A 25,848-nucleotide genomic window follows, 5' to 3' on the forward strand; every position below is an offset into this window, starting at 1 on the left:
GCTTCAAATAAAACTCTTGCATCAGCTCAGCCAGCACCCCAAGCCTGCGCTTCACTAACATCTCCGCAGCCCCTTTCGTTTTTATCCTTTTTTCGCTTGCAATGAGAGACTTTAGCCAAGCAAACATTGTGGCAGAGTCTGTTTTGATGCAGATGTCACGTAGTCCCCATTTCAAGGCCAGATTGACTCCTTTTATTGTCACGTCTAATTCCGCCACATTGATGTGGCTGACGTCATTCTTTTTCCTCAACCAGGCTGCATCTTCTGCAACTACTCCTCCAATTTACAAAACGACTATAATGTCGGGGGCTCCCGTCTCGCGGGTATCAAACAATACGAAAGAATAACAACGCAGGGATTAACATGTTAACAACAGCTCGGTCGCAGTCAGACTGGTGGCCAAAACATAATTTATTGAAGAGCGCACATAACTAAGGGTAGATAACTCCTAGAGTTATGTCCCTTGATTGGGGACATCACATCCCTCCCCATCTTGGTGGGACAACTTGTCTTATTTAAAATTTTTATTATTTCTTTTTATTTATTTATCTTACATTATGAAGTCTTTGAATCTGGCTGGGGGCAGCCTTTTCCGAGATGGATTTTGTCTAGGTAACTGGTCAGCTATTTGTGTTTCGAGTATTTCCAGGTCTTCTGAGGTGTGTGGATTGTACTCACTTTCCCAGTCGGAATCAGAGTCAGGGTTTTCATTCCTAGGTGTTATGCGTTTTAGCAAAGAAGGGTTTCTAGTCATTTTGTGATTTCCTCTCTGCACCGTTATCATACTTCCCTTCATTTTTGTAATGGTATATGGTTTAGGATTGTATGGTGTTGACAGTTTTTTTTGTCTCTTCTGTCTGATCAAAACCATATAACCCAGGCTGAGAGTTGTTGTTTTTGCCTTTCTATCAGCATACCCCTTCATCTTCTCTTTTCCTTTGGAGTCATTTTCTTTTATTCTTTTATGTATCGGCCCTGTTACTGGGCTTTCGATACCATTTGGTATGCCGATGTTCATTTTTCGGCCCGTACAAGCTTCAAATGGTGATATTTTAGTGGTGGTATGGGGGGTGGCTCTATATTGCCTTAGGAAATGTGGTAACTGGGTCTTCCAGTTGTGGCCTTCCACCGTGGCTGCAAGAATGTATTTTTTTAAGGTGCGCATAAAAGCTCTACTTCACCATTTGCATCCGGCCATAGAGGTGTAATGCGTCTATGTTTGAAACCTGCTTGTGCCGTTAAGTCTTTAAAGTCTTGTCCTTGAAATGGTGGACCATTATCAGATTTTAGAATGGTTGGATATCCTTGTCTAGCAAAGATCATGTTTAAATGGGGAATAACTGTACACGCAGCTATTGAGGGTATTACCTCCACCTCAGGGAATCGGCTGTAATCGTCGATTATGACTAACACATAGTCACCTGATGGGAACGGACCTGCAAAATTGACTGAGATTTCAGTCCATGGTGCAACTGGTAGTGGTGAGGAGTGTATGGGTTCACGGCTCATGTGCCTTGGGTCTGAGGCTTGGCAGGGAATGCATCCATGTATTGTTTCCTCCACCAGTCTATCGATTCCTGGGAACCATACTTTTCCCTTATCAGTTGTTTTGTTTTGACCATGCCCTGGTGAGATTGATGGGCTAAATCGACGGATCTCTTCCTTAATTTTGAGGGAATTACAAGCCGGTGTCCTCGAAGGACGAGACCATTGTGTGTTGAAATTTCATCCTTGAATAGGGAAAACTTGACAGCTGGGGGTCATTCCATCGTCCATCTTTAACAGCACTCATGACCTTTTGTAACTGGGGGTCCTGTTCTGTGGCTTGTTTGACTTCCTCAAGAGTTAAAGATTTTGGTATTATATTCTTATGTAGGCTTCTGCTACATTGTCTTTAGATGGTATGTGTTGTGGGTGACGACTCAGATAGTCCGCAGGGTTTTGGTCATCTTTCCCAGGACGGTATACCAGGTTGTACTGGTAGGGCATGAGACGAAGACGCCAGCATTCAATTCTTGTTGTTGTTGGTTTGAGACTTTTCACAATCCCAAGAAGAGGTCGATGGTCTGTGGTGATTTTGAATCTCGCTCCATATAAGTAGAGATGAAAATGTTCAGCTGCATATACCACGGCTAACATCTCTCTCTCAGTTTGAGAGTATTGTTGTTCTACATCTGTGAGGGCATGACTGGCATAACATAGCACCCTCCCATCTTGTGTCAGAACTGCACCTAACCCAACTGGGCTTGCATCTACCAGGATGTCGGTGTCTTTCTTCGGGTCGAAATACGCCATCACCTCAGCTCCAGTCAAAGCTTCCTTTAACTTGTTTGCAGCTGCTTCTTCTTCCTCTGTCCATCTCCAGTTTGTATCTTTTTTTGTGAGCCGTCTCAGTGGTTCACTAATAGTTGCATAATGTGGAATAAATCGAGCCACATACTGTGTCATGCCCAAGAATGATCTGACTTCACTAATGTTCCTTGGAGATTTGCATTTTGTAATAGCAGAGATTTTCTCTGGGTCAGGGGACACTCCATTCTCACTGAAAATGTGTCCGAAGAAGGTCAGTTTCCGTACAGAAAAAAGGCATTTTTCTTTGTTCAGCTTGGCTCCTACTTCTTGTCGACGTTTCAGGGTGTTCCTCAAGCTGATGTCATGAGATGACTGGTCACGTGCATATATTATTATGTCGTCTGATAAGTTTTTCACTCCAGGGATGTCTCCGAGGAGGTCTGATATAGCTTTTTGAAATAGTTCAGAGGCTGCATTCACACCAAAACTTAGTCGCTTGTAACGAAATAAACCTGCATGCGTGGCAAATGTCGTTATATATCTGCTGGGCTCTTCCAGTTCTAGTTGATGATACGCATGTTCAAGAAAGATTATCGCTACAGACCTCTGTCTCTACTCTCGTTGCCTTCTCTCCTGCCTGATCGGGAATAATCTCCCAGCACTGAGAAATGAACATCGTTTTATAGTTTCCATCTTCACGCTCACACGAGATTACGTGAGAACGGACGAAATAAAAATGCTGGCCGCCATGTTTGTTCTTTCTTTTCTTCGCGTGAACTCACTCGTTGAGCACCCACGTTAAGACTTGTCTTTCTTGCTTCTAACCACAGTGGAGAACAGAAACTCTTGAATGTAGCTGAAATATTTTTGAAATAGCAGCAAGAGCGATTGTAACAATGGAGATTACGACAATGCCATTGAATTAATATTCTATTTTAGCCAGACACTTATTAAACTTTTATTTTTAATCTATCCACCCGGGCAACGCCAGGTAAACTTGGTTGTAATAAATGTATTCAAGACGAAATAGACCTTTAAAGGTCCTATGGACTATAAATTAACTTTTAACTGTCCCATTAAACCGGCTCCATCTACACCTTTCCCGCCTTTTTTAATTTATTTTTGTATTGCTACACGGACTTAGGGTTAGTGATAAGGGTACTGAGGTGTATAGTAAACTTGGTTATAATAAATCTTCTCAAGGCGAAATAGACCTTTAACGGTCCCACTGACTATAAACTGACTTTTAACTTAACCATTCTTGCATTTTTAAAAAACTTATTTTACATATTGCCACACGGACTTAGGGTTAGTTAGTTAGGGAAGGGCATATATATTTTTTTATGCCTTTTAAAATTTTATTCTTGTTGGAATCAACTTTGAAATGTTTTTTATGACAGCGAACATAAAAAAAAAAAAAAAACTACAATTGTTTAGGACCCCTAAATGTCGATTTCGCCTACATTTAAATTCACTTTGCATGAATTAATGCTGAAAGTTCATATATATATATATATATATATATATATATATATATATATATATATATATATATATATATATATATATATATAAATTAAAAAATGTATTATCTTAACCAGCCACCCACTTAGTATGAAATTCGGAAAGTTTATTTCCATATTATGTCGCCCTAACACCCACTCAACTTGACACATCCTGTTATACAATTTATTTAAAAACAAACGCGTTTGTCTTTCCGTGACCATAACTGTACTCAAGATGGAAGCGATCGGATCCTTACATGACAAAGTAAGTTATACTTCCAAACTTTATTCTTTACTAATACTTTAATTGTTACGCAAATTTAGTAAAATATTTTCAGAACAATAAGAAAATATGTCTTTTTTTTTTTTTTTTTTTTTTAATCGAAACTTTCATTTTTAAAAGCAATGTTTGGATTGCAGATGTCCGTACTGGCGAAACTTTAAACTCTTTGTATGTTTAGAATAAAGCTAAAAAATAAACAAAAAACGTAATTATTTTAAATCTTTTCTTGAGATTAATACTAATTGGGTGCAAACAGAAACGCAAATTAAAACTATAGAACTTATGCAGTATACAAACCGTGCTATTTTTTTTTTTAACAGAATTTTCAAGTTAAATTTAAGTTTTATGATATCTTTTATGTTTTGTTTATACAAAATACTTACGAAATGTTCCCTCCCAGGTTAAGAATGCGTTTTTAGAAATGTCGTTATTTCAGCACGGCCCGTATTTTGCAATGCATAAATACCAAAATTACTATCGAAAACAATATCAAATAAAAAGGGAGACAAGTGTTTGTAAAAACTGAACAAAAATCAGGTGTTTGAGCATTTACTGCGTTATTTTTATTTGTATTTTATTTTGATAAGTCTGCATTTATAAATTCGCGATTTCCATAAAGTTAATCAGGTGTGCCCGGTGGATGACGGGAAGAAGCGCCGCTTCTTCCCGTCATCCACCGGGCACACCTTGATTGATAAATGCAGAAGCACCTTTTCTTTTATTTATTTATTTTTTGTTGTTTAATAGTGTTTTCAAGTTAAATTCTATTTTTACGGTATATTTGTTTATTGAATTGTTAGGTGAAAGTACAGAAAACTTACAAAACATCCTCCCTCCCAATGTTAAGAATGGCTCTCTAAATAATGTTATTTTAGGGCGTTCTTGTCTGCCGGGCGAAAACTAGGGTTATCCTGACGCTCCGCCGCACTTCTTTATTTACCTTGGAAGTGACGTCACACAAATCTTATAATACGGACGGCTACAATTGTAAAAATAATTTGTTTTATTTTTCTTTCATTTTGAGCTCCTTTTTTTCTCCCGTTTAACTTTTTTTTTTTTCTCCCATTTCTTATTTTGAGCTGAGAATTTATTTTATTTTCATTTTGAGCTCTTTTTCCGATCCGGCGTTACCTTTTATAGGTACTCCTGCTCCTGCAGAGTCCACTCCTGCACTTTACGACCCGAGCTATTTTTTAACGCTATTATTTAGAAACCTATTATTTAACATGGGGAAGGGAGGGTGTATTGTAACTATTCTGTACTTTCACCTAACAATTCAATTAAAAAAAGGTAAATATGAAGAATTACTCCAGTCCACCCTTGAAAATTCTTTTAAAATTACCACTCTGGAAGGTTTTCGGGGTCGCTGAAAACGAAAATAACGTTTAAAATTACGGCAAACGAGTAGTTTCCAATATATGAAGAAATGTTAGTTTTAAAAAGTGGAGGATCACTTTTCTATAATAATTTAACGTAAAATGAACGTAAACTTTTTAAAACTAACATTTCTTCATTCGTTTTTTAAAAGAGTAATTTATCTTGCCTTTGGTAACATTATATTTTTTCATCTAGTTTTGAAGTTAAAATTTAAAAGTTAAATTTGATTATGATATGGGTTGTTTATTAAATTATTAATTGTCGGAAATTTATCTTGCTTCCAGATAAGTTCGCTAAAGTAACTAACTTGAAAAAAAAATGACAGCATGAAATAAAAGAGGGGGGGGGTAAAGAATAAAATATAAAGGTCTTGCTTTGAAACGAGGAAGAGATTTTATTCACAATAAACTTAATTACAAATTTTTCCCTTTGCGGGCATTAAATTTAAAAAACACAAGGTAACATAAATGAAAAAAAAATAACACTGGTTCTCATAATGAAGATGTCGTATCCATGAACGAATACAACAATAAGATTCAAAATAGTAGTTTCTAATCACATTCTCATATGTAGTAAATTTTAGGAGCGTACTCACAAATTGAAAACCAGTCAGGCACGTGCCTTTTTCTTTTTTCTTTTTTTCTCGTTTAAAGTCCTTTTAGAAATTTCTCTCCTTCCATATTTGCGTGCAAACCGTAGACACACAGATGGATTTCAGAAGCATGCCGCGTTGCATGTCCGGGGTATTCTTGCCGGGTTTTCTTCTTTGTAGGAGGTTCCAAAATTCCTTTTCATGTAAAATAAGGTATTTTTTTTAAATTACACTCCTAAATACGTACAGACCAGAGCCACATAGATAGTTATCAGAAGCATGCCTCGTCACATGTCCGGGGTATTCTTGCCGGGTTTTCTTCTTTGTAGAAGGTTCCAAAATTCCTTGTCACGTAAAATAAGGTCTTTTTTTAACTTTTTAAAAATAATTACACTCCTTCAAATTACGTGCAAAACGTAGCAATGTAGATAGTTTTCTGAAGCATGCCTCATCGCATGCCTGGGATATTCTTGCCAGGCCTTCTTGTTGGAAGGACGCTTCAAAATTCCTTGTCTGTGGTGGGCAATGAACACGTTCAATCTCCACGTCGGCGGAAATTCAAAAGGGAGCGAATCTCGCGCTGGGCTCGTGACGTCATCACAGAACTAGCATTTCTCTTTCCTTCAAATTAAAGGGAGTTTCATACAAACCCAAAATGTACGAAACTAAGAATCAAAGATACAAAATACAAAAAATCAAGTACAAGAACCAGATAAAAAATAATAAATGTAAACAGGGGGGGATGCACTATTATTGGTACAAAAAAAAACTTCCAACATTCTCCCCGAACAGGAAATGGCAGTCAACCTACAGTTGGATGACACCTGTAAATATTATAATACAAATTTTTTCTTTATATATATGCATATACCACACAATGCATGGTCAGAAGAACTCCAGGAAACACACATCAGAACAAAAAAGCAGAAAAATTCAAATAGGCTTATTCTATAAAAATTCACATGAAAACCTTCATTGATTGAGATTGTCGGACTGACTTCCTCATCTTGGTTGTTATTGTCACAACGTTTCGGCCGTTTTGCCCTCCGGCCTTCGTCAGGTGAACTGTTTGTTAGGAGTCTCGAACCCAACCCTTTATTATTATTACGGGGGTACCGTGTTCGGACTCCAGCTAGGCTTTGGGACATAGTTGCTGATTCTCTGTTTTCAATGTTACTTTTTCACTGCCTTCGTTCAGGATTGAACTCCGCACCTTTGGGTAACTGTAAACTTTGATACAACGTCTAGGACCACTCGGCCATATGTCACTAGGACAATTCTTAGTTGGTTTTTGTTAATGTTAAACCTATGTTGTTATTCAAAGTTTTCTCTCTCTATTAGAGGTGTCCAAATTGCATTCAGCTCTATGCTTGGTTTGCTCAGTAGGTTGTTATGTCTGAGCATGTGAGCTGTTTCTTTAAGTTTTCTCACTTTCCAGTGGGTCTCTCTGTTTATTATTTTTACTTCATCCCAGACATGGTTGGCTATACCCGATTTTTCCGTCTCCCCTTTAGTTACCGCTTTTCGGTGTTCTTCCACCCTTACTTTAAGGGGGCGGCATGTTTCACCCTTTTAAACCTTTCTGCAACTGCATGGGATGGAGTATATGCAGTTTTTGGTCATGTTTTCATCCATGCGGGGCTACACTCGTACCAGGTGTCGTCTGAGTGTTGACTCGCTTTTGAATACTGTCCTGATGTTGTAGGTGGCACATATTCTCTGAATCTTTTCGGAGATGCCTCGTATGTATGGTAGGCAGACCGTTGGAGGTTTTTGGGTTTCATTCTCCTCTCTTATACTATTAACACGTCTGGTGGATAGTATGCTATCGGGGTAGTTGTTACGACGGAGGGTATTCTTCAACCTGACCATTTCTTGGTGGTATGTAATGGTGTCGCTACTTATTGTCTCTGCTCGATGTTGTAAGCAGCGTGCGATTCCATGTTTGATACTGTATGGGTGATGGGAGTTGAAGTTTAGGTATTGTCTGGTGAAGGTAGGCTTGCGATATACGGATGTCTTAAACCCATGCTCTGTGTGTGATATGAGTATATCAAGGAAGGCCAGTTGGTTATCTTTTTCTTTTTCCATTGTGAACTGTATCGATGGTCTTATTGAGTTCACCTGGTCTAGGAGACAATGGTCTTAAAAATACAGACAATTACGAAAACCTTTATGCTTTAGGTTTGAACAGAGTACCTAACCAGATTCATAAATTTAAAACTAATGATTAGATGCAAGATTGCAACAGAAGTTTGAACTGAGAATATTTCGCCAGATAATTAACTATTTGCATATAAGAGAGTATAAAGGCTTGAGGAGTTCACATAATTTACCATCCAACCTCCTCATCCTTATATTATCTCTGGCGAACACCAAAATATCTCAGCTCCCTCGTAACCACAAGAGCCCAGTGAGATCAACACTGGTGCTACAAGAGGGATAAATCCAATCAACCCTATGCTTTGATGAGTTCTTCAACTTGGTGGAATGAAATAAAACTGAAACACAAATCCTGCACAAATTATGCAAGGCGATTACAGTTTTAAACGTTTGCATAGCTATATACATATAACCAAACAAATAAAGTTGAGTGTAGGTGTCAAAAACACCTAGGTAATACTTATGGAAGACTCCTATCAAGGGGAGATCCAATCTTCTTGAGTCCAGCATTGCAAAAAACATCTCAGCATCAGAAAACTCACACTCCCAACTAAGTATAAGATGGTCCTGAGTGCCTCAGAAACACCCCAGGACAAATCGAGCTTGACTTCGATAGCTCTTGCAATACTGCAGTAAGCTACGTCAAGGCAGATCTTCAAAACATTTAAACACAATAACACCTGCATGTGACTCCAAAACAGGAAACGTTCTACTTAAAGGAGCAGCTTCATAGAATGAAGGTTCTGCAAGCGATCTCTGAACAACATATCCTACACTCTCGTAGGAACTCAGAGAAGCTGAACTACACGCTATGTAGTCAGCATATTCGACAGGATCAATCATGGGATTCTTTATCGAGTTACACTCAACCTGAATCTGGATGCCCCAGTCGAACTTGAGTTCACGTAACTCTTCAAAAACCATTCTCCTCTTGGTTTTTATACGTTCACAGGTGGATATAGTGCTTTCTGCCCTATACCCTTGATGGAGAATTTCTCTCCCAGTGCTAACATTAGCACTTAAAGAAGTGCACAAAATTTGCACTTTCTCACAGGATTGACTCCTGTCCTTCAACCACTGACAATTGTCAGAACTACATAAGCTGAGTAATATCTCACCGTCATGACTACATTCGTCATTATTCTGACAAAGTTGCGGTAAATAACTACATATGCGAGTTTTTGAACTCACATGGTTAGAGTGCAAAACAATTCCAACATCCCATGGAAATCCCCCCATAAATTTCACAATATTCATGCCCACACTTAACAAGTCGTGGACACGAGTGGTATCATTCATGATACCAGGGAATCTCACTCCCAATACATTTTTCTTTAAAATACTACAGGCAGACTGCCTGCCAGAAAAATCAAACTTAAGCGCCTAACTACGCAGATCCTCTGAAGTGGCACTTGCAACACCGCTTTCAGACTGTGATGCAATATTTTCCAAGCCAAACTTGCCAGCACTCAGCAAACAGTTTTCAGAGTCTGGACATTCGGGCTTAGTAGTCGGTAACTCACCAAGCATCTCCCTAGGAGTTTCAAATATCACAGGGTTACACAAGGAATCACACTCCACACCATCTGCCAACTTCGAGAGAATGAATCGAACCTGGGACGAGAACACTAAAGCATTAACAGCATCCGCTTCTACAAGCAAACAGTCCACGTCCTCATGCAAGGAATGGTCACCAAACAATTCAGTTATATTATCTACCGATGATAACCATTCATCAACATCAGCCTTCATTGTTATAAAATAAGGCTTAGGTAATTCCTTCTGTAACCGCAATAAATCTAAGACGACGATAATCTTCCCTAAATAAAACTTTCGTTTCCTTACAAGGAATCTGGAAGAATGAGTGACCAACATTGTGCAGCGTTTTTTTTTTCTTCAAAAATATGGACTAAATCCAAACAAATACAAAATAGCCATTCAAAAATTATACACATAAAAATGCACACACAAAGGTTACAAAAGTATTTGCATAAAATTCCCTCCTCATAGCACAAACAAAACAAGACCAATACAGCATATTGAGCAGTAAAAATATCAAGGGATACAGTCTCCAGTTACAAATTAAAAGGGTCACTATGGCTCAAAATTAAAATTAAGTGTATTTAAAATACAAACTTCTATATGGAAGTTAATAGACTAGAAAATGAATAATGTTTAACACTTTTATAGCAATATCCTCACTGAAAAGTAACCTAGGAAAAAAGTGGGAAGGGAGTTTAAATATACAACTACGTCAGGGGAGGGTACATGCCACTAATGTCACATGTGTATCTTCGAAAGAATCCAAATAACCAAATGCAAATACGGGCTAAGCAAAGAAAAAGGGAACTTGTTTTTTCACAAGCTCTTAGAATAACACAGTCCGCAAAGCAAATGGGTATGAACTCACTATTGAAAATTATAAATATCTTCAATGTATAAGAAATCCTTTCCTACAATAAAATACAAAAGTAATCGCACACATGCGAATTCAACAAGTTTTAGGTAAAGTAGACTTCAACACATAATATCTGTGATGCTATCGTTCGGTTAATTCACAAGTACAATGTGAGAGAACGCACGTGTTCATTACAAATTAAGATAGAATATATACTTATTCCCTTTTGTTTTATATATATATTGGAGAAAAATATGAACATATAACTAACACCGGTTTCGGATACAGCGTCTCTATTTACTAGGCTCTCCACGAGGGTATAGTTAGATAAAAGTCGTTTCTTAAAGTGGGGAAAATCCAGCTTCCAAAAAATATCGAACATGCTGGATTAGGACGAAAAATAAAATTACCTTAGTCTAGTAAGGTTTCTTATTCACTGACTAGGGACAGAAAATGCTATGGTTTTTCCCAACCTAAATCGCAATACCCATAGAAATTCAACTAATGCGAGTAAAATGTAAATTATATTTTGAAACAGGCTTACGAAAGTTACAACTTCAATTCTAAAGGGGAGAAAATGGAAAGTATATACGTATTGCTTAATCTTTTTATTAAGAAAAATATATGAAAAATTGTGCGCTAGGCGTACGTAAAATATATTAGACGGATATAAATAAAGACATTAGACGTACATAAAAATGCTAAATTCAGGAATAAACTAAATATAACATTTCAGTCCCTGTACAGACGTATTATGTTAATTTGGGGAATTTTTAGTGAGGCGAAAAATGTCGAATATTCAAAACATACAAAATTACATTACACGTTTTCTAAACTCAGAACATAGTAGTTGTCGCATCTCTTACAGGGGCGTTGAGAGACTCGCCAAGTTACAACTTAAGTGGAAAGGGAATTTAGTAGCTGAAATATCTATACGGACTGGCTCTAAATACAGATGTGGGGTGCGGAGAGGTTACACAAAGAGTCAACAAGTGGGCCAGTATAGGAGTGTATTTAACCCTAGCTAAGTAACGCATTGACAAAATGAGAATAAAACGGGTCTCGACCTAGGAAGGATATACTTAATTTGAAAAGTATTCTGAAGTAAGGGACATAAATTTGCTAAATACCTTTAAACAACGGAAGAAAACTTATAAAATGACTTAAAATAAAAGCAGTAAACTTACAAAATGCTTCTAAATAAGGGGAAATAAATTTGGAAAATGCCTTTAAATAACAGAAGAAATTCACAGTAGTTGTACGAATCTAAGAGACAAGTTGATAGTGTCAGGTAGCGGAGGTAACAGAAATTTCAAGAGGTTAAATTTAATCCTAACTTGAAAGAAAAGGAATTAAAGTGTATCTCGATTAGAAAAAGGTACACTTAATTTTCAAAGTGTCCCAAAAAAAGGGAATAAAAAATTTGCTAAATGCATTTAATAGGGGAAAATAATTTGCAAAATGCATCTAAATAAAAGCAGAAATTTTCCAAACTACTTTTACATAAAGGGGAGAAATTTGCAAAATGTCAGAATTTTATATTGCTTCCAGATAAATTTGACGCTAAAGTAACTAACCTGAAAAAAAATGACAGCATGAAATAAAAGAGGGGGGGGTAAAGAATAAGATATAAAGGTCTTGCTTTGAAACGAGGAAGAGATTTTATTCACAATAAAATCAGTTGCAAATTTTTCCATTTGCAGGCATTAAATTCAAAAAACGCCAAGGTAACATATAACGAAAAAAATAACACTAGTTCTCATAATGAAGATGTCGTATCCATGAACAAATACAATAATAAGATTCAAAATAGTAGTTTCTAATCACATTCTCATATGTAGTAAATTTTAGGAGCGTACTCACAAATTGAAAGCCAGTCAGGCACGTGCCTTTTCTTTTTCTCTTTTTGTTTAAAATCCTTTTAGAAATTTCTCTCCTTCCATATTTGTGTGCAAACCGTAGACACACAGATGGATTTCAGAAGCATGCCGCGTTGCATGTCCGGGGTATTCTTGCCGGGTTTTCTTCTCTGTAGGAGGTTCCAAAATTCCTTGTCACATAAAATAATTTTTTACATTTTTAGGTAATTTAGGATTTACTAAGCGAAAACAAATTAAAACGATAACAGTATGTGTAACTTTTCCTTTGTCATTATCTAAAAACAAATGTATCTGTTCTGATGCTTTACATTTGGTCTATTCTGTCTTTGGTGAGTAAAGGAGAAATCCTTGTTGATGGAAGTAATTTTTATTTTTTTTGTTATAATACAGAGTGCCTACTTTTTTTATTTTTTGGGGTGAGAGGCTAGATTTTCTCCACATTAAAAACCGATCTTGTGTCTAATTTTGCCCTCAGGGGGGAGGCAATTAAATAAGAATTATGGCGGTTGCCATAGATTTTAACGACGTTTGAAAAAGCGTCACCATTTCGGTCGGTTCCCTTTTTGGGGCACCTCCGAATTTAGAGAACAAGAGTGCTGAAAATGAACGGTTGTGGAAAAGAAAACATCGGGTTATAATTGTGACAAGACTTTAGGATTGATGTTTTATAAAAGTTTCCAAGATATAGGGGTACAAAAAGGATGGTACATTTCTTTGATAAAAGTCTTTACCCAGGGAAACCTGAGACAGATTTCTTCTTTGTATCTCCCTCCAGGACAGTCCTCTATTCCGATTGGCTGAAACCTCTGGTAACATTGAGAGAAGAAAGGAAGGGAAAAGTAGAAGAGTAGGGAGAAAGAGAGAAATAAGGGAAGCATACTGTAGCAGCATCATAGTAGTAGTTCACTACAGAATTATAGTGTCTGTGTAACCCGGATATAAGGGACCCGAATTTAAGAAAAACGGTGTACATGCTGCAATGCCAGTAAACTATTTCTTAAATTATTCTGTATTTTTTTTTTTTTCAACTTAACTATTATATCATTAGAGAATTTCGTTTTATTCTCTAGCATGACATTGTTTACACAGAAAAATAAAAAATGGTCTGTAAAAAAATTACCAAAATAAGTGGTTGTTGAACGGCGGAAAAGTGCTAATTATATGTAAATAGAGTGTACGTATGGAAGCGGAATTTTTGGTACTTCTACAGTTAAATCAAGACATTAAAAAATGAAAATATCGAAAAAAAAAAAAACGGTTATATTGTACATATCCGTTTTGGACTGAAGATCTCCGAGAAAAAAATTCATTTAATTTGATCGAGTATTTTTTTTTTGGGGGGGGGGGGGTTCAGGGTCGCTGACAACGAATCTGATATTCAAACCTGTCGCAAATTTACCGTTTGCATAGTATTAACCCTGGAACCCTCTCACTATTTTGTGCCAACTCACCGCCATCGTTTATGCTATTCTTACATGATGCGTTCGCAGTAAGGTGACTTGTCACATCGCGGAAGAATTTTTTAGCAGACATTTAAAATAACAAGAAAGTTTTCAAAAACAAAATGGGGTTGATTTTTCTGTGTTACATAAACTCCATAATGGCTCAATTAAAAAAAATTGAGCTAAAAAAAATTAAGTAAGTGTAGTATCTGTTCCGGCAGATACTGCAAGCAAAGACCATATGTGGGGGCAACCCCACATATAAGACCTTCATACCAATTGTCACTATCCAGCTCCCCTACTCCCCGGGGAGTTGGTCCCCATTTCCCCTTCACTCCTCACTTTAAAAATCGGCCTTGTGCCTAATTTGCTGAGTGGGGAAGCAAATAAATACCTCAAAGTGTAGTATCTGTTCTTCAGATGCTACACTTCCATTTCTTGTTCTCTTTCGATGAAGGAGCAGTCCTTCACGACTGAGACAATGTTTTATTTTTGTACCTTTTCTCCACATTAAAAAACGACGCTGTAGTCTAACTCTGTCTCGTGGGGAGGCATTGTAAATAGGTACAAAAGCATTTTTATTTTTCGTTTTTTTATTTATTTATTTTATTTATTTTTTTTTTTTCTAAGTTTTTTTTTTTTTTTATAATTATAAAACTTGTACAACATTTAACAGGTGCTTCTGCAGTTTAATTTACCGTTTTTCCGTAAGTAACGAGCCGACATACACCGAGCAGAACAACTGTTTAAGTTTTCACAAAAATTCTGTTTACATTGGAGGGTAGGGCGGTGCAGGGGGGGGGTCGCCCTCGTACGCGCGTCCATGCGTGAACGTATCATTTAAGAATAGCATAAACGATGGCGGGGAGTTGGCACAAAATAGTGAGAGGGTTCAGGGGTTTATACCATGCAAATGGTAAATTTGCGACGGGTTTGAATATTAGCTTCATTATCAGTGACCCCGAAAACCTTCAAAAAAAACAAATTTTATCGGTAGGTGTTCTGTTGTAGTTAAAGTAAACATTTACCCATTAAATTTTTCTGCTGGTCGCCATGGAACTCAACGCCCAAGGAGTACCAAACACGTTCTTATGAGAGCGCGTTGAAGTCAGCATTATGGAATTTGTTAAACACGCCATGGGGAGATAACTCCAGTTAAAGTTCCGACACTCCCTCCCCATCTTTAATACTACCTTTTCTTGCTAAAAATCGAACCTTGTGCTCTCGATATCATAAGTTTTTTTTTTTTTCTTCTGTAAAAAAAAAAAAAAAACAAAAATTACTTGATGAAATTAAGTGAAATTTTTCCGGAGAACTTCGTTCCATAACGGATACGTGCAATATAACCTTTTTTTTTTTTTTTTTTTTTGATATTTTAATTTTTTAATGTTTTGATTAAACTGTACAAGTACCGATTTTTTTTTTTTTTTTTTTTGTCTATTTTTTGCAGATTATTATCGAATGGTCACTAAGCTACCAAATTATATAAAAAAAAAAAATCCCAAACATTCAATGGCTGAGCAAAATACCCACCGGCTCCGATGTTGTACGCAACATGTTTGAGGAAGCGTTTATTAATCTGAAAAGAAAGAAAAGAATCTTTGCGTGTTTTTTTGCTTGAACTTTGCGCTTTTCGGATTATTTTGTTATGCTTTTTTTTTATATTATAGATATATTTTTTTTTTGGCCGGAGATTATAATTATAGGTAATTATTAACAGGAAAATTGGTGCAAGTCCAGATTAGCACTTGTGGCGATAAACAAAAATAAACAAAAACCTTCATGTATCTACCTGTCACGGAATGTCATCGGTGCTTTAAAAACAGTGAGATTTTATTTGGTGCTAGTATCCGTGCTATTTTTTTAAATAGTATTTTCAAGTTTGATTAAAGTTTTATGATATCTGTTTTTATCAAATTGTTAGGTGAAAGTGCAGAATAGCACCCTCCCGTCCCCATGTTAAGAACGGCTTTCTAAATAAGGTTTTTATTTCAATACGGATCATTAAGTGCATGAGTACCTTCTTATTTTCTTGAATAAAACAAAAACTACTCAATGAGGCCACGACTGTTTTTGTTTTAATTATTTTTTATTCAAAAATAAAAAAAAAGTTAGATTTCCATTGAGCAAAACATGCCCTCCCCCAAGCTTATTAGGAATTTTTTTAATTACCAAATTTTCCATAAACATGCTCTAAAAATATTTTAAAATTATATAGTATTTTTTTTCGCTTTTCATACTATAAGCCTCTCTATACATGGCCTCATCGACATGAGACCATTTCATTTCTTCTACTGACCCCGATATATATTTTAGATAAGAGGTGGATGTAGTTTACTTGACCATTGTACAGTATGTAGTTAAATGGAATATGTAGAAGGCGGTACAATGCAGAGGTAACGGAAAGACACAAGCTGAAGCAGGTGAGAAAGTTTTATTAATACAAATTATAAATACATGTGTACATATTCATATATTTCTTATTCCCATTATATTTATATTTGCATCGTGATTACCTGGGAAAGTCGGTCTGGTGGTATATCCGTGTTATATAATAACCACAATGCAAATTAAATATAATGTGTATAAGAAATATATGAATATGTACACATGTATTTGTAAATTTATGGACAAAAATCGGAGGCCTGCAATATAAATGCTGGAGTCCCTCAGGGGTAATCCTAGGCCCAACTCTCTTCCTGATCTACATCAATGACCTCCCTAAACACATACTTAAATCATTCGTTGACATCTATGCTGATGACACGACCATCTATGGCAACACATCAAAGGCTGTAAATGACAAAGTTCTCTCTGATTCTCTCTTCTCTGATCTCGAGCGCGTGGTTCAGTGGGGGAAAATGTGGCTGGTTACCTTTTAATGCATCCAAAACCAAACTCCTATCCTTACATCATCAACGCTCTGATCCCCATCTGGCATCAATTGTGATGGATGGCTCTCGTCTGGGTGAGGCCCCGTGTTTTGACAAGCTTCTGGGTTTGACCTTTACTCCTGATCTAAAATGGAACATGTACATCAAGTCTGTTGCCAAGGTCGCTGGAAAGATGGTGGGATCCTTCTACCGCTCCAGAAGATATCTCACTACTGATGCAATTCTCTATCTATATAAAAGCCAAGTACGTCCAAGGATGGAATACTGCTGCAATATCTGAGCAGGAGCTGCTAAAAACAGCCTATCCTGTCTTGACAGAATACAAAATAGACTTTGTGGCTTAGTGAGGGATGCCCTTTTCTCTACCCTGCAACCTCTCTCCCACAGAAGAGACGTTGAGAGCCTATCCTTGTTTTATCATTATTTCCATGGCAGGTGCTCGTCTGAACTCCAATCTCTGGTCCCCCCTCGCCAATCTTTCACGAAAAACACCCGTCTAGCTGAATCCACTGTGAAAAATTTCCCCCACTCTATATCTGTGCCTAAATCAAAACGCGGATTCCATGAACAAAGCTTCTTTCTTAGAACTGCACGCCTGTGGAACTCTGTTCCGTCTGCCTGCTTCCCACCTGACTACAACCTGGATGTCTTCAAGTCCAATGTTAACAAATTCCTAATGAACCGCCCCCTTAAGTAAACACTTCATCAAATCTCCACACTAACGTAATGTACTTGCAATAACCCTTATCCCTGAGTGGCTTCCGGGCCTTGATAAGTGGTGATCACTGTGTAAAAAAAAAAAAAAAAAAAAACTTTCTCACCTGCTTCAGCTTGTGTCTTTCCGTTACCTCTGCATTGTATCACCTTCTACACATTCCATTTAACTATATATTTTTGAGTTTATCGCCACAAGTGCTAATCTGGACTTGCACCAATTTTCCTGCTAATAATTTACCTAGGTAAATATGAAGAATCATTCTATCCTCTAAAATTCCTTTAAAATTACCACTCGGATAGGTTTTCGGGGGTTGTATTCATTTGCTTCCCCACGAGAGCAAATTAGGTATGAGGCCGGTTTTTTTTTTTTAATGTGGGGAGGGAAAGGGAAAAGGGGACCAGCTCCCAAGAGGTGGGAAATGGGAGCTGGATAGTGAGAGCCTCTTGGTATATAGGGTTGCCCTTACATGGACCAAAAGCCCATTGACAGATAGGTTTACGGGGTGCTGAAAATGAAAATAATGTTTAAAATTATGGCAAACTAGTAGTTTCCAAAATATGAAGAAATGTTAGTTTCCAAAAAGTGAGGGATCACTCTTCTATAATAATTTAACGTAAAATGAGCACCTACTTTGTGGCCACGAATTATTTTTTTGGTGGGGGGGGGGGCTTTGTTTCCACCCGCTAAAAATCCTTTAAAATTACCACTAACATTTAAAATTCCAGGAAACAAGTAGTTTCCAAGGTATGAAGAAATGCACCCACTTTATGGCCCCCTTTTTTTGGGGGGGGGGGGCTGCCGTTTTATGTTTAGGGTGGTTAGGAAATCAAAATAACCGACTTTCCTCCTACCCAACAACTTTGACAGACATTGTTTAACATTTTTAATCAATCTTTCCCATGCTTCCCCATGCCAAGTGGAGTAAAGGGGAATGGTATAATGAACAATAGTGGTTGATTTGAAATGTTCTTTAAATTCGTCGGAGACAAATACGTCTGACAATATAATACCTGACACTAAGAATGATTTAGCATTGTCGGAATACACATCGGTGGGCACACTGAATAAGTTGGTGAACCTAATAAAAGCCAATAAGGATGAGCATGTGGTCATGTCTGGCAGTAATTCCAGATGTATAGCACACAGTCATACAAGTAAACAATAGGACATACATTTTGACGTCCTGATTATTTTTGGCAAAGAAAATGTCCAGTAAAATCTACACCCACATATTTTAATGTAGGGAGTTATTTCCCTTTAATGGGAGCCACCTTAGCTTTGGTGAATATCAAGGAACACTGAGTCCCTTGTTTTGCATATAAAGAGAATCCGTAAGCATGCTTAGATGCATCGCAGAAACAAATGATTTTAACTGGGGAGTCCTCCAGGAATACATAGTTATGCCCTTTCAGGGGTTCCCGTGGAAGCTGTCTCGGCATATTAATGGGCAAAAAAGTCCCCCAAGATGAACTCCCCCAGCTTTCTAAGGTTGATTTTCAGATTCCTCGGTCAAAAAACCCTACTTGGTACAATTTTCTAGGCCAGAAACTAAATACTTTTTAAAAAAATTTATAATTTTGTAATGATGGGTAGTCCTGTCACGACGCATTGCAACAGTTCTTTTTCGGCCACTTGGCCTTATTTTGGCTGGGCTCAAAAACAGGGTTCCCATTGATTGCTGGGTCTGAAATTTGGCAGTTCATCATAACTTATGTATATCTTAGAGGAGTCAAAAGAATAAAAAATTCTGAGGGTGGTGAAGTGGCCTGGATGATTTGGCATGGAATGTCCCATACCAAGAAAGGAAAATTGTTTTTCAAATAAAATTAAAGCAATCGTTTTTTGGCATGGGAAAATAGGTACACAATTTTCTGATTCCTGTACCCACAAAAATTCGAATTTCAATTAATCATTCCAACACTAATTTTAATATCGTCCCTTTCAATTTCTTAATATTACCAATTGATTTGCATATGTTTTTTGTTTGTATTTTCTTGTTTGTTTTTTCCTGTTTGTTTTTTGTTTGTATTTTCTTGTTTTTTTGTATTTTCTTGTTTGTTTTTTGTTTGTATTTTTTTTTTTTTTTCCTTAGAATTAATTCTTTATTCTTTGTTTTCTCAGGTGTACCACTTTGGAAATCCATCTAAGGGCTACGATGTCTATGTGGCTTATTGCGAAAAAGACATCGAATTTGCCCTTGAAATTACTAAACATATTGAAAAAGAAGGTCTCTCCTGTTATTTTAAAGACAGAGATGAAGAAAATGGTTTTATTCTGGAAAACCTGTGCACCGAAATTCTAAAGAGTCGTTTCATTCTCATCATTTTTACGGAGGATTCTCTCAAAGATTGCCTCATTAAGTTCCTCATTCTCCAATCCTTACATTACACTCTGGATTATGGACTTCTCACCTTGGTATTTTTGCTGCATAATATTGATGGAGAGAACTTGCCAAAAGAAGTACAGTTTGTTCCACACGTATTCACAAGTGAAAATAATTATTTTAGAAAACTAATGGAAAAATTAAAAGGTAGATAATAACATTTTCATGTTTCTGAATTTTTTAGATGAGGATTGACAATTTATATTTGAATCATTTGAACTACTGTTCTCATCTTTTAATGTTATTTGCAAAACATTTAGACCGATGTAACCTCAGACATTCTTTATGTCAAATTGGGGAAATCTTTCTGTTTAACTCTAAAATCTGCACAAAATTTTGACCAGAGTCCTTTATTTAATCCAGGAGAGTAGTATGCTTTTGTTCTGTCAGCCATAACCAGGTAAAAATCTCAAGTAATTCGCAATTGTATTCATAGTATCGCCCACACTGAGGATTGAACCTTCAACCTCTGGGAGATTGTCACTTAGAACTGAATTTTACTTAGTATTTTAGCTATTATGCCATAAGTCCTTGTGGATTTGGATTAAATAAAGGATTCCGTTAGAAATTCTGTGACAGAAAGGTTCTTTGGGTTTAACAAGATACACCTGAAGAAGGTCGGAGGTTACATTGGCTGAAACGTTGTGTGAATACCAATCAAGATCAGCACAGTAGTGTGTATAATCCAAATAATTGATAGCATTTTAAGTTTTCATTTGCTCTGCTTCATTTTCCTCCATATTGATCTCAATTTGAATAATGGAGTTCATATTTTTCCCAAGAATATTAGATGACACTAGACCAACATCCAGAGTTAGATTTTAATTCTGCTTGTCAAAACCATTTTTTTTTTTTTTTCACATCAGAACGATTATGTAATAAACTATCTGATCCGATCAACTTGGCTAATGTTTTTGGGGTGCTCATAAAGTATAATGGAATTGCAAGAATTAGGTGTGTATGGAGTAAGTTAAGGGAATTCTGCAGAGTGTTACCACTGTTGACCAATGGAAAAGACTATCAGGCATGTGTATGCAGCGTGATGATCTAACGAGGTGAAATCTGCCCAGTGAAAGAAATGATACGAAAATGGTGGATGTGTAATGTGAATCTTAAAGACAAGCTTAGATGTGATGACCTTAGACAAAAATTAAATCTAGATAGTATAGGAAGATGTGTGCAGAAGAGAACACTTTAATGGTATGGCCATGTTGAAAGAATGGGTGAGTTCTTGTATTAGATGCAGAACAGTTGAGGTAGCAGATTCAGTTTACTAGAAGAGGTAAAAGAAAACATGGGAGGAAGTGATAAGAATAAACTTTAGAGAAAGAGGGATGAATGAAAACCTGGTCAGAGATAGGTTAGTTTGGAAGTCAGTTTTTTAAAAAAAAGCGATCTTATTGGATTTTAAACCAAATATTATTTATCATTATGGTTACTACTACTACTACTACTACTACTACTACTACTACTACTACTACTATCTGAGATTATTAGTTAAAACAAGAAATCCTAATGAGGTCCACTAGATAAATAACAATTTAAAACCCTACATGCTGAAAATGTAAAAAAACTTGAGGGTTTTTTTTTTGTTTTTGTTTTTTTCCCCCCTTTATAATTTTACAAGACTGTTAATGCTAATCGATTTCTCCCCTTTAACTTATCACAAATCTTAGAAAAAAAAATCACTAATACAACCTTTGTTTTTCTTGTAGCTCCAAAAGTCAGTATAGACAACTTATTACCAGTTGGAAATATATCATCTGGATTAGCCTGGAGTTTCTATTACGGTTACCTGAAATTAATTCTACCAGGTAAGTACCAATCTCATATTGTCATGTTACTCACTGTCTAATTTCTTCTTCTCCTGACTCAATTTTTCTATTATAGATACCTGAAGTTGAAGGTCCAGTCGTTTATTCAGTGAACTCCTTGTAAGCGAGGCAAGAGTTTGAGGCGAGAGTTGATCACATTTAAGTTGCCCACACATGATACATGTTGCCAAGTTAATTATTATAGCTTTTTATTCTTTTTTTTTTTTTTACTTGGGGGTGGGAGGAATCACTGCTCATTAAAGCCTGGAGGATGCTCAAAGATGAGGGTTAATGAATGTTAGGTAGACGGTGAGACAATGCCATGATCAGTAATAGCGAATCTTTGGAAGGGTTTATCTAAGAAAACGGCTTAACAAAAACTTATTTACATTAGACTTAAAAACTACCATGTTATAGTTTGCTGGGAAGCAGTCCCATGGTATTATGTTCCACAGATGGACATGTTTAGAAAAGAAACGTTGCTCATGAAATTTTTGTTTAGCTTTAGTCAGATAGTGAGAGAAAATTATTGTAGCTAGACTAGTGTTTGTTGTGAAAATTTTACGGGGGTGGGGAGACCATTGATTGAAGTTGAGCACCTACTATAAAAGTAATGGTAGACTAGAAACATCTCTTTTGTGAGAAAAAGGAAGAAAACATCGAATTTGCCCTTGAAATTACTAAACATATTGAAAAAGAAGGTCTCTCCTGTTATTTTAAAGACAGAGATGAAGAAAATGGTTTTATTCTGGAAAACCTGTGCACCGAAAGTCTAAAGAGTCGTTTCATTCTCATCATTTTTACGGAGGATTCTCTCAAAGATTGCCTCATTAAGTTCCTCATTCTCCAATCCTTACATTACACTCTGGATTATGGACTTCTCACCTTGGTATTTTTGCTGCATAATATTGATGGATAGAACTTGCCAAAAGAAGTACAGTTTGTTCCACATGTATTCACAAGTGAAAATAATTATTTTAGAAAACTAATGGAAAAATTAAAAGGTAGATAATAACATTTTCATGTTTCTGAATTTTTTAGATGAGGATTGACAATTTATATTAGCAATACAGCCCAGATTTGCTTAAGCCCTATGTACTGTTAATAACTTTATGTGCTTATGTATTTTCTTGTTTGTTTTTTGTATTTTCTTGGCAGTATGAAAATATATATATTAAAAAGTTTGACTTGTGTCCAGGTAACCTACATCTAAAATTTCAAGTGTTTAGACCCAAAATTGGCGGAGGAGTTTGGTACAGTCCGCAAAGGTAAACTCTTTCAACATTGACCTCCTGGAAGCAAAATTTTCACCCAAAAACTGATTAAAAAGCTTGATGCATGTCTGATTACCCTTTATGTAAAATTTAAAATGTTTTGACCTAAAATTGGCTTAATAGTTTGCTAGAGACCACAAAGGTCAAATCTTTTTAACTTTGACCCCCTGGTAGCCTAATTTTCGGCCAAAACCTGATTAAAAAGCTTGCCCTATGTCTGAATATGTAAAATTTCAAATGTTTAGACCAAAAATTGGCTGAGTAATTTGGTAGAGACTGCGGAGGTCAAATTTTTTAACTTTGACCCCAATTTTGACCCCTACATTGTTTTAGGTTCAAATCAAATTAAAAAGTTTGATCCATGTCCAAATAACCTACATCTAAAATTTCAAGTGTTTAGACCAAAAAATTGGAGAAGTTGGGTAGAATTTTCAAAGGTCAAATCATTGAATTTTGACCCCTTAACATTTAAATTTCTGGCCGAAAACTGATTTAAAAGATTTTCCCAAATCTCAATACTCCTTTTATCAAATCTCGAGTCTGTAGACTGAAAATTGACAGAGTAGTTTGGTAGGGAAATGTACACACACACAATTTCACTTATATATATATATTTTTTTTTTTATCTCTTCTGTGAGAAAAAAAGAAGTAGAGGGGCAAAAAGGTCCTCACTCACTAGATTTTGAAGACGGTTTTGTACTTTGTCAAAGCCAAAAAGGGTACTCTTAACAGCTCCTCTCCCAGATTTGGTGATAGTACTCCATCTTATGACATATTTGGCTTTTGTGCAGGTAGAGGATTGCATCGAGAGTAAGATACTTTCTGTAGTGGTAGAATGATTCCACCATTTTGAAATGTAATAATAATAAAAACTTTGCTGATAAAACTGTATGATACAGGAAGGGAGAGTACTCTTCTTTTTAAAGGTCAAAGGTTATAACTCTTATTTGCTTTACACTATACAAATACTATAATTAATGGCACTTGCCAACTCTGTCTGTTTGTTGTCATAACCTAAACTTCATAAATACATATTTTTATTATCTTATGATAATAATGGTACTAATCATATTATTATTGATAATACTTATACTAACACTGATAATAATTTCTTCAATCTTCAGAACGATTGAAAGTTGGGGTTTGTATTACTGTACACATAGATTCGAAAAAGTTGTCAAAAAACAAATATAGAACAAATAAATGTTATCAAAGGCAAGATAAGTTACTTTTCTACCTAACTGGATATAATTCACGTGTTTTTATTCAGTGTAACATGTGTATTCAGCTCGAAAAACATGCAATGTTTACCGATGTATTGGAAAATTCAAAATGGCAGCCGACTGTCTCTCGGAGAGGGTACGTTTGGGAAAAGGTATTATAAATAATAAACTAGACAAAATACTGTTAGAAAACAACCGAATACATGTCAACTTATGTCACGGTAAACATATATTGAGCGAATTTCTAACAGTATTTTGTCTAGTTTATTATTTATAATACCTTTTCCCAAACGTACCCTCTCCGAGAGACAGTCGGCTGCCATTTTGAATTTTCCAATACATCGGTAAACATTGCATGTTTTTCGAGCTGAATAAACATGTTACACTGAATAAAAACACGTGAATTATATCCAGTTAGGTAGAAAAGTAACTTATCTTGCCTTTGATAACATTTATTTGTTCTATATTTGTTTTTTGACAACTTTTTCGAATCTATGTGTACAGTAATACAAACCCGAAAGTTGTCTTTTTTTTTTTTTTTTTTTTTTTTTTTTTACAAAGGCATCACCACATTATCAAGGCCCAGAGGCCACTCAAGGATAAGGGTTAAAGAGTGTACAGTAGAAGTTGGTCAATATAGTAATCATTAGTAATGAAAATTTGGTAAATTTAATAACTTATATGGAACGGCTCATCAAGAACTTATTTACCTTAGACTTGAACACAACCATATTGTAGTCAGCCGGAAAGCAGGAAAACGGAAGACAATTCCACAGGCGTGCAGTTCTAAGAAAGAAGCTTTGTTCATGGAATCTATGTTTAGGTTTAGGCACAGATAAAGAGTGGGGGAAATTATTGATAGTGTTTACAGCTAGACGAGTGTTTCTTGTGAAAGTTTGGCGAGGGGGGACCATAGATTGAAGCTCAGTTGAACACTTTCCATGAAAATAACGATACATCAGAGACAAACTCGCAACATCTCTTCTGTGAGATAAAGGTTGTAAGGAGGAGAAAAGGACATCTCCTACGAGGCTACGAAGTCTATTTTGAACTCTATCAAGGCAGGACAAGTCCTTTCTAGCAGCTCCTGCTCAGATGTGGCAACAGTATTCCATCCTTGGACGTACCTGGCTCTTATATAGATAGAGAATAGCATCAGCAGTGAGATATCTACTGGATCGATAGAAAGATCCCACCATTTTTCCAGCGGCCTTGGCAACAGATTTGATATACGTGTTCCATTTAAGATCAGGAGTAATGGTCAAGCCCAGAAGCTTGTCAAAACTTGAGGCCTCCTGAAGACGAGAGCCATTCATTTCAATTGATGACAAATGTGGATTAAAATGTTGATGATGTAAAGAGAGAAGCTTGGTTTTAGATGCATTAAAAGTAACCAGCCACTCCTTTCCCCATTGTACTACATGCTCAAGATCAGAGGAGAGAGAATTGGAGAGTACTTGGTCGTTTACTGTCTTAGATGTGGTACCATAAATGGTAGTGTCGTCAGCATAAATGTCTACAAATGATGTAAGGATATGATTTGGAAGATCATTAATGTAGATCAGGAAAAGAGTTGGGCCCAGGATGGATCCCTGAGGGACACCGGCATT

The 25,848-nt window shown here is 36.3% G+C and overlaps 1 protein-coding gene across 1 annotated transcript in view; it reads left to right on the forward strand.

The window, feature by feature from the left end:
• The first annotated feature begins 3,920 nt into the window (after positions 1-3,920).
• LOC145288019 (stimulator of interferon genes protein-like) overlaps positions 3,921-25,848 on the forward strand; it is a 53,354-nt gene continuing 31,426 nt past the window's right edge. The window contains exons 1-3 of the mRNA XM_080136020.1: positions 3,921-4,062; positions 19,666-20,074; positions 21,643-21,741. Of these exons, the coding sequence (XP_079992146.1) occupies positions 4,033-4,062; positions 19,666-20,074; positions 21,643-21,741 (538 nt within the window). The 5' untranslated portion in view covers positions 3,921-4,032. The remainder of the gene's footprint in view (positions 4,063-19,665; positions 20,075-21,642; positions 21,742-25,848) is intronic.

The sequence above is a fragment of the Euprymna scolopes genome, chromosome 11, assembly GCF_053919585.1.
Source record: "Euprymna scolopes isolate OS-2025 chromosome 11, ASM5391958v1, whole genome shotgun sequence".
In the NCBI taxonomy this organism is placed as follows: Eukaryota; Metazoa; Mollusca; class Cephalopoda; order Sepiida; family Sepiolidae; genus Euprymna; species Euprymna scolopes.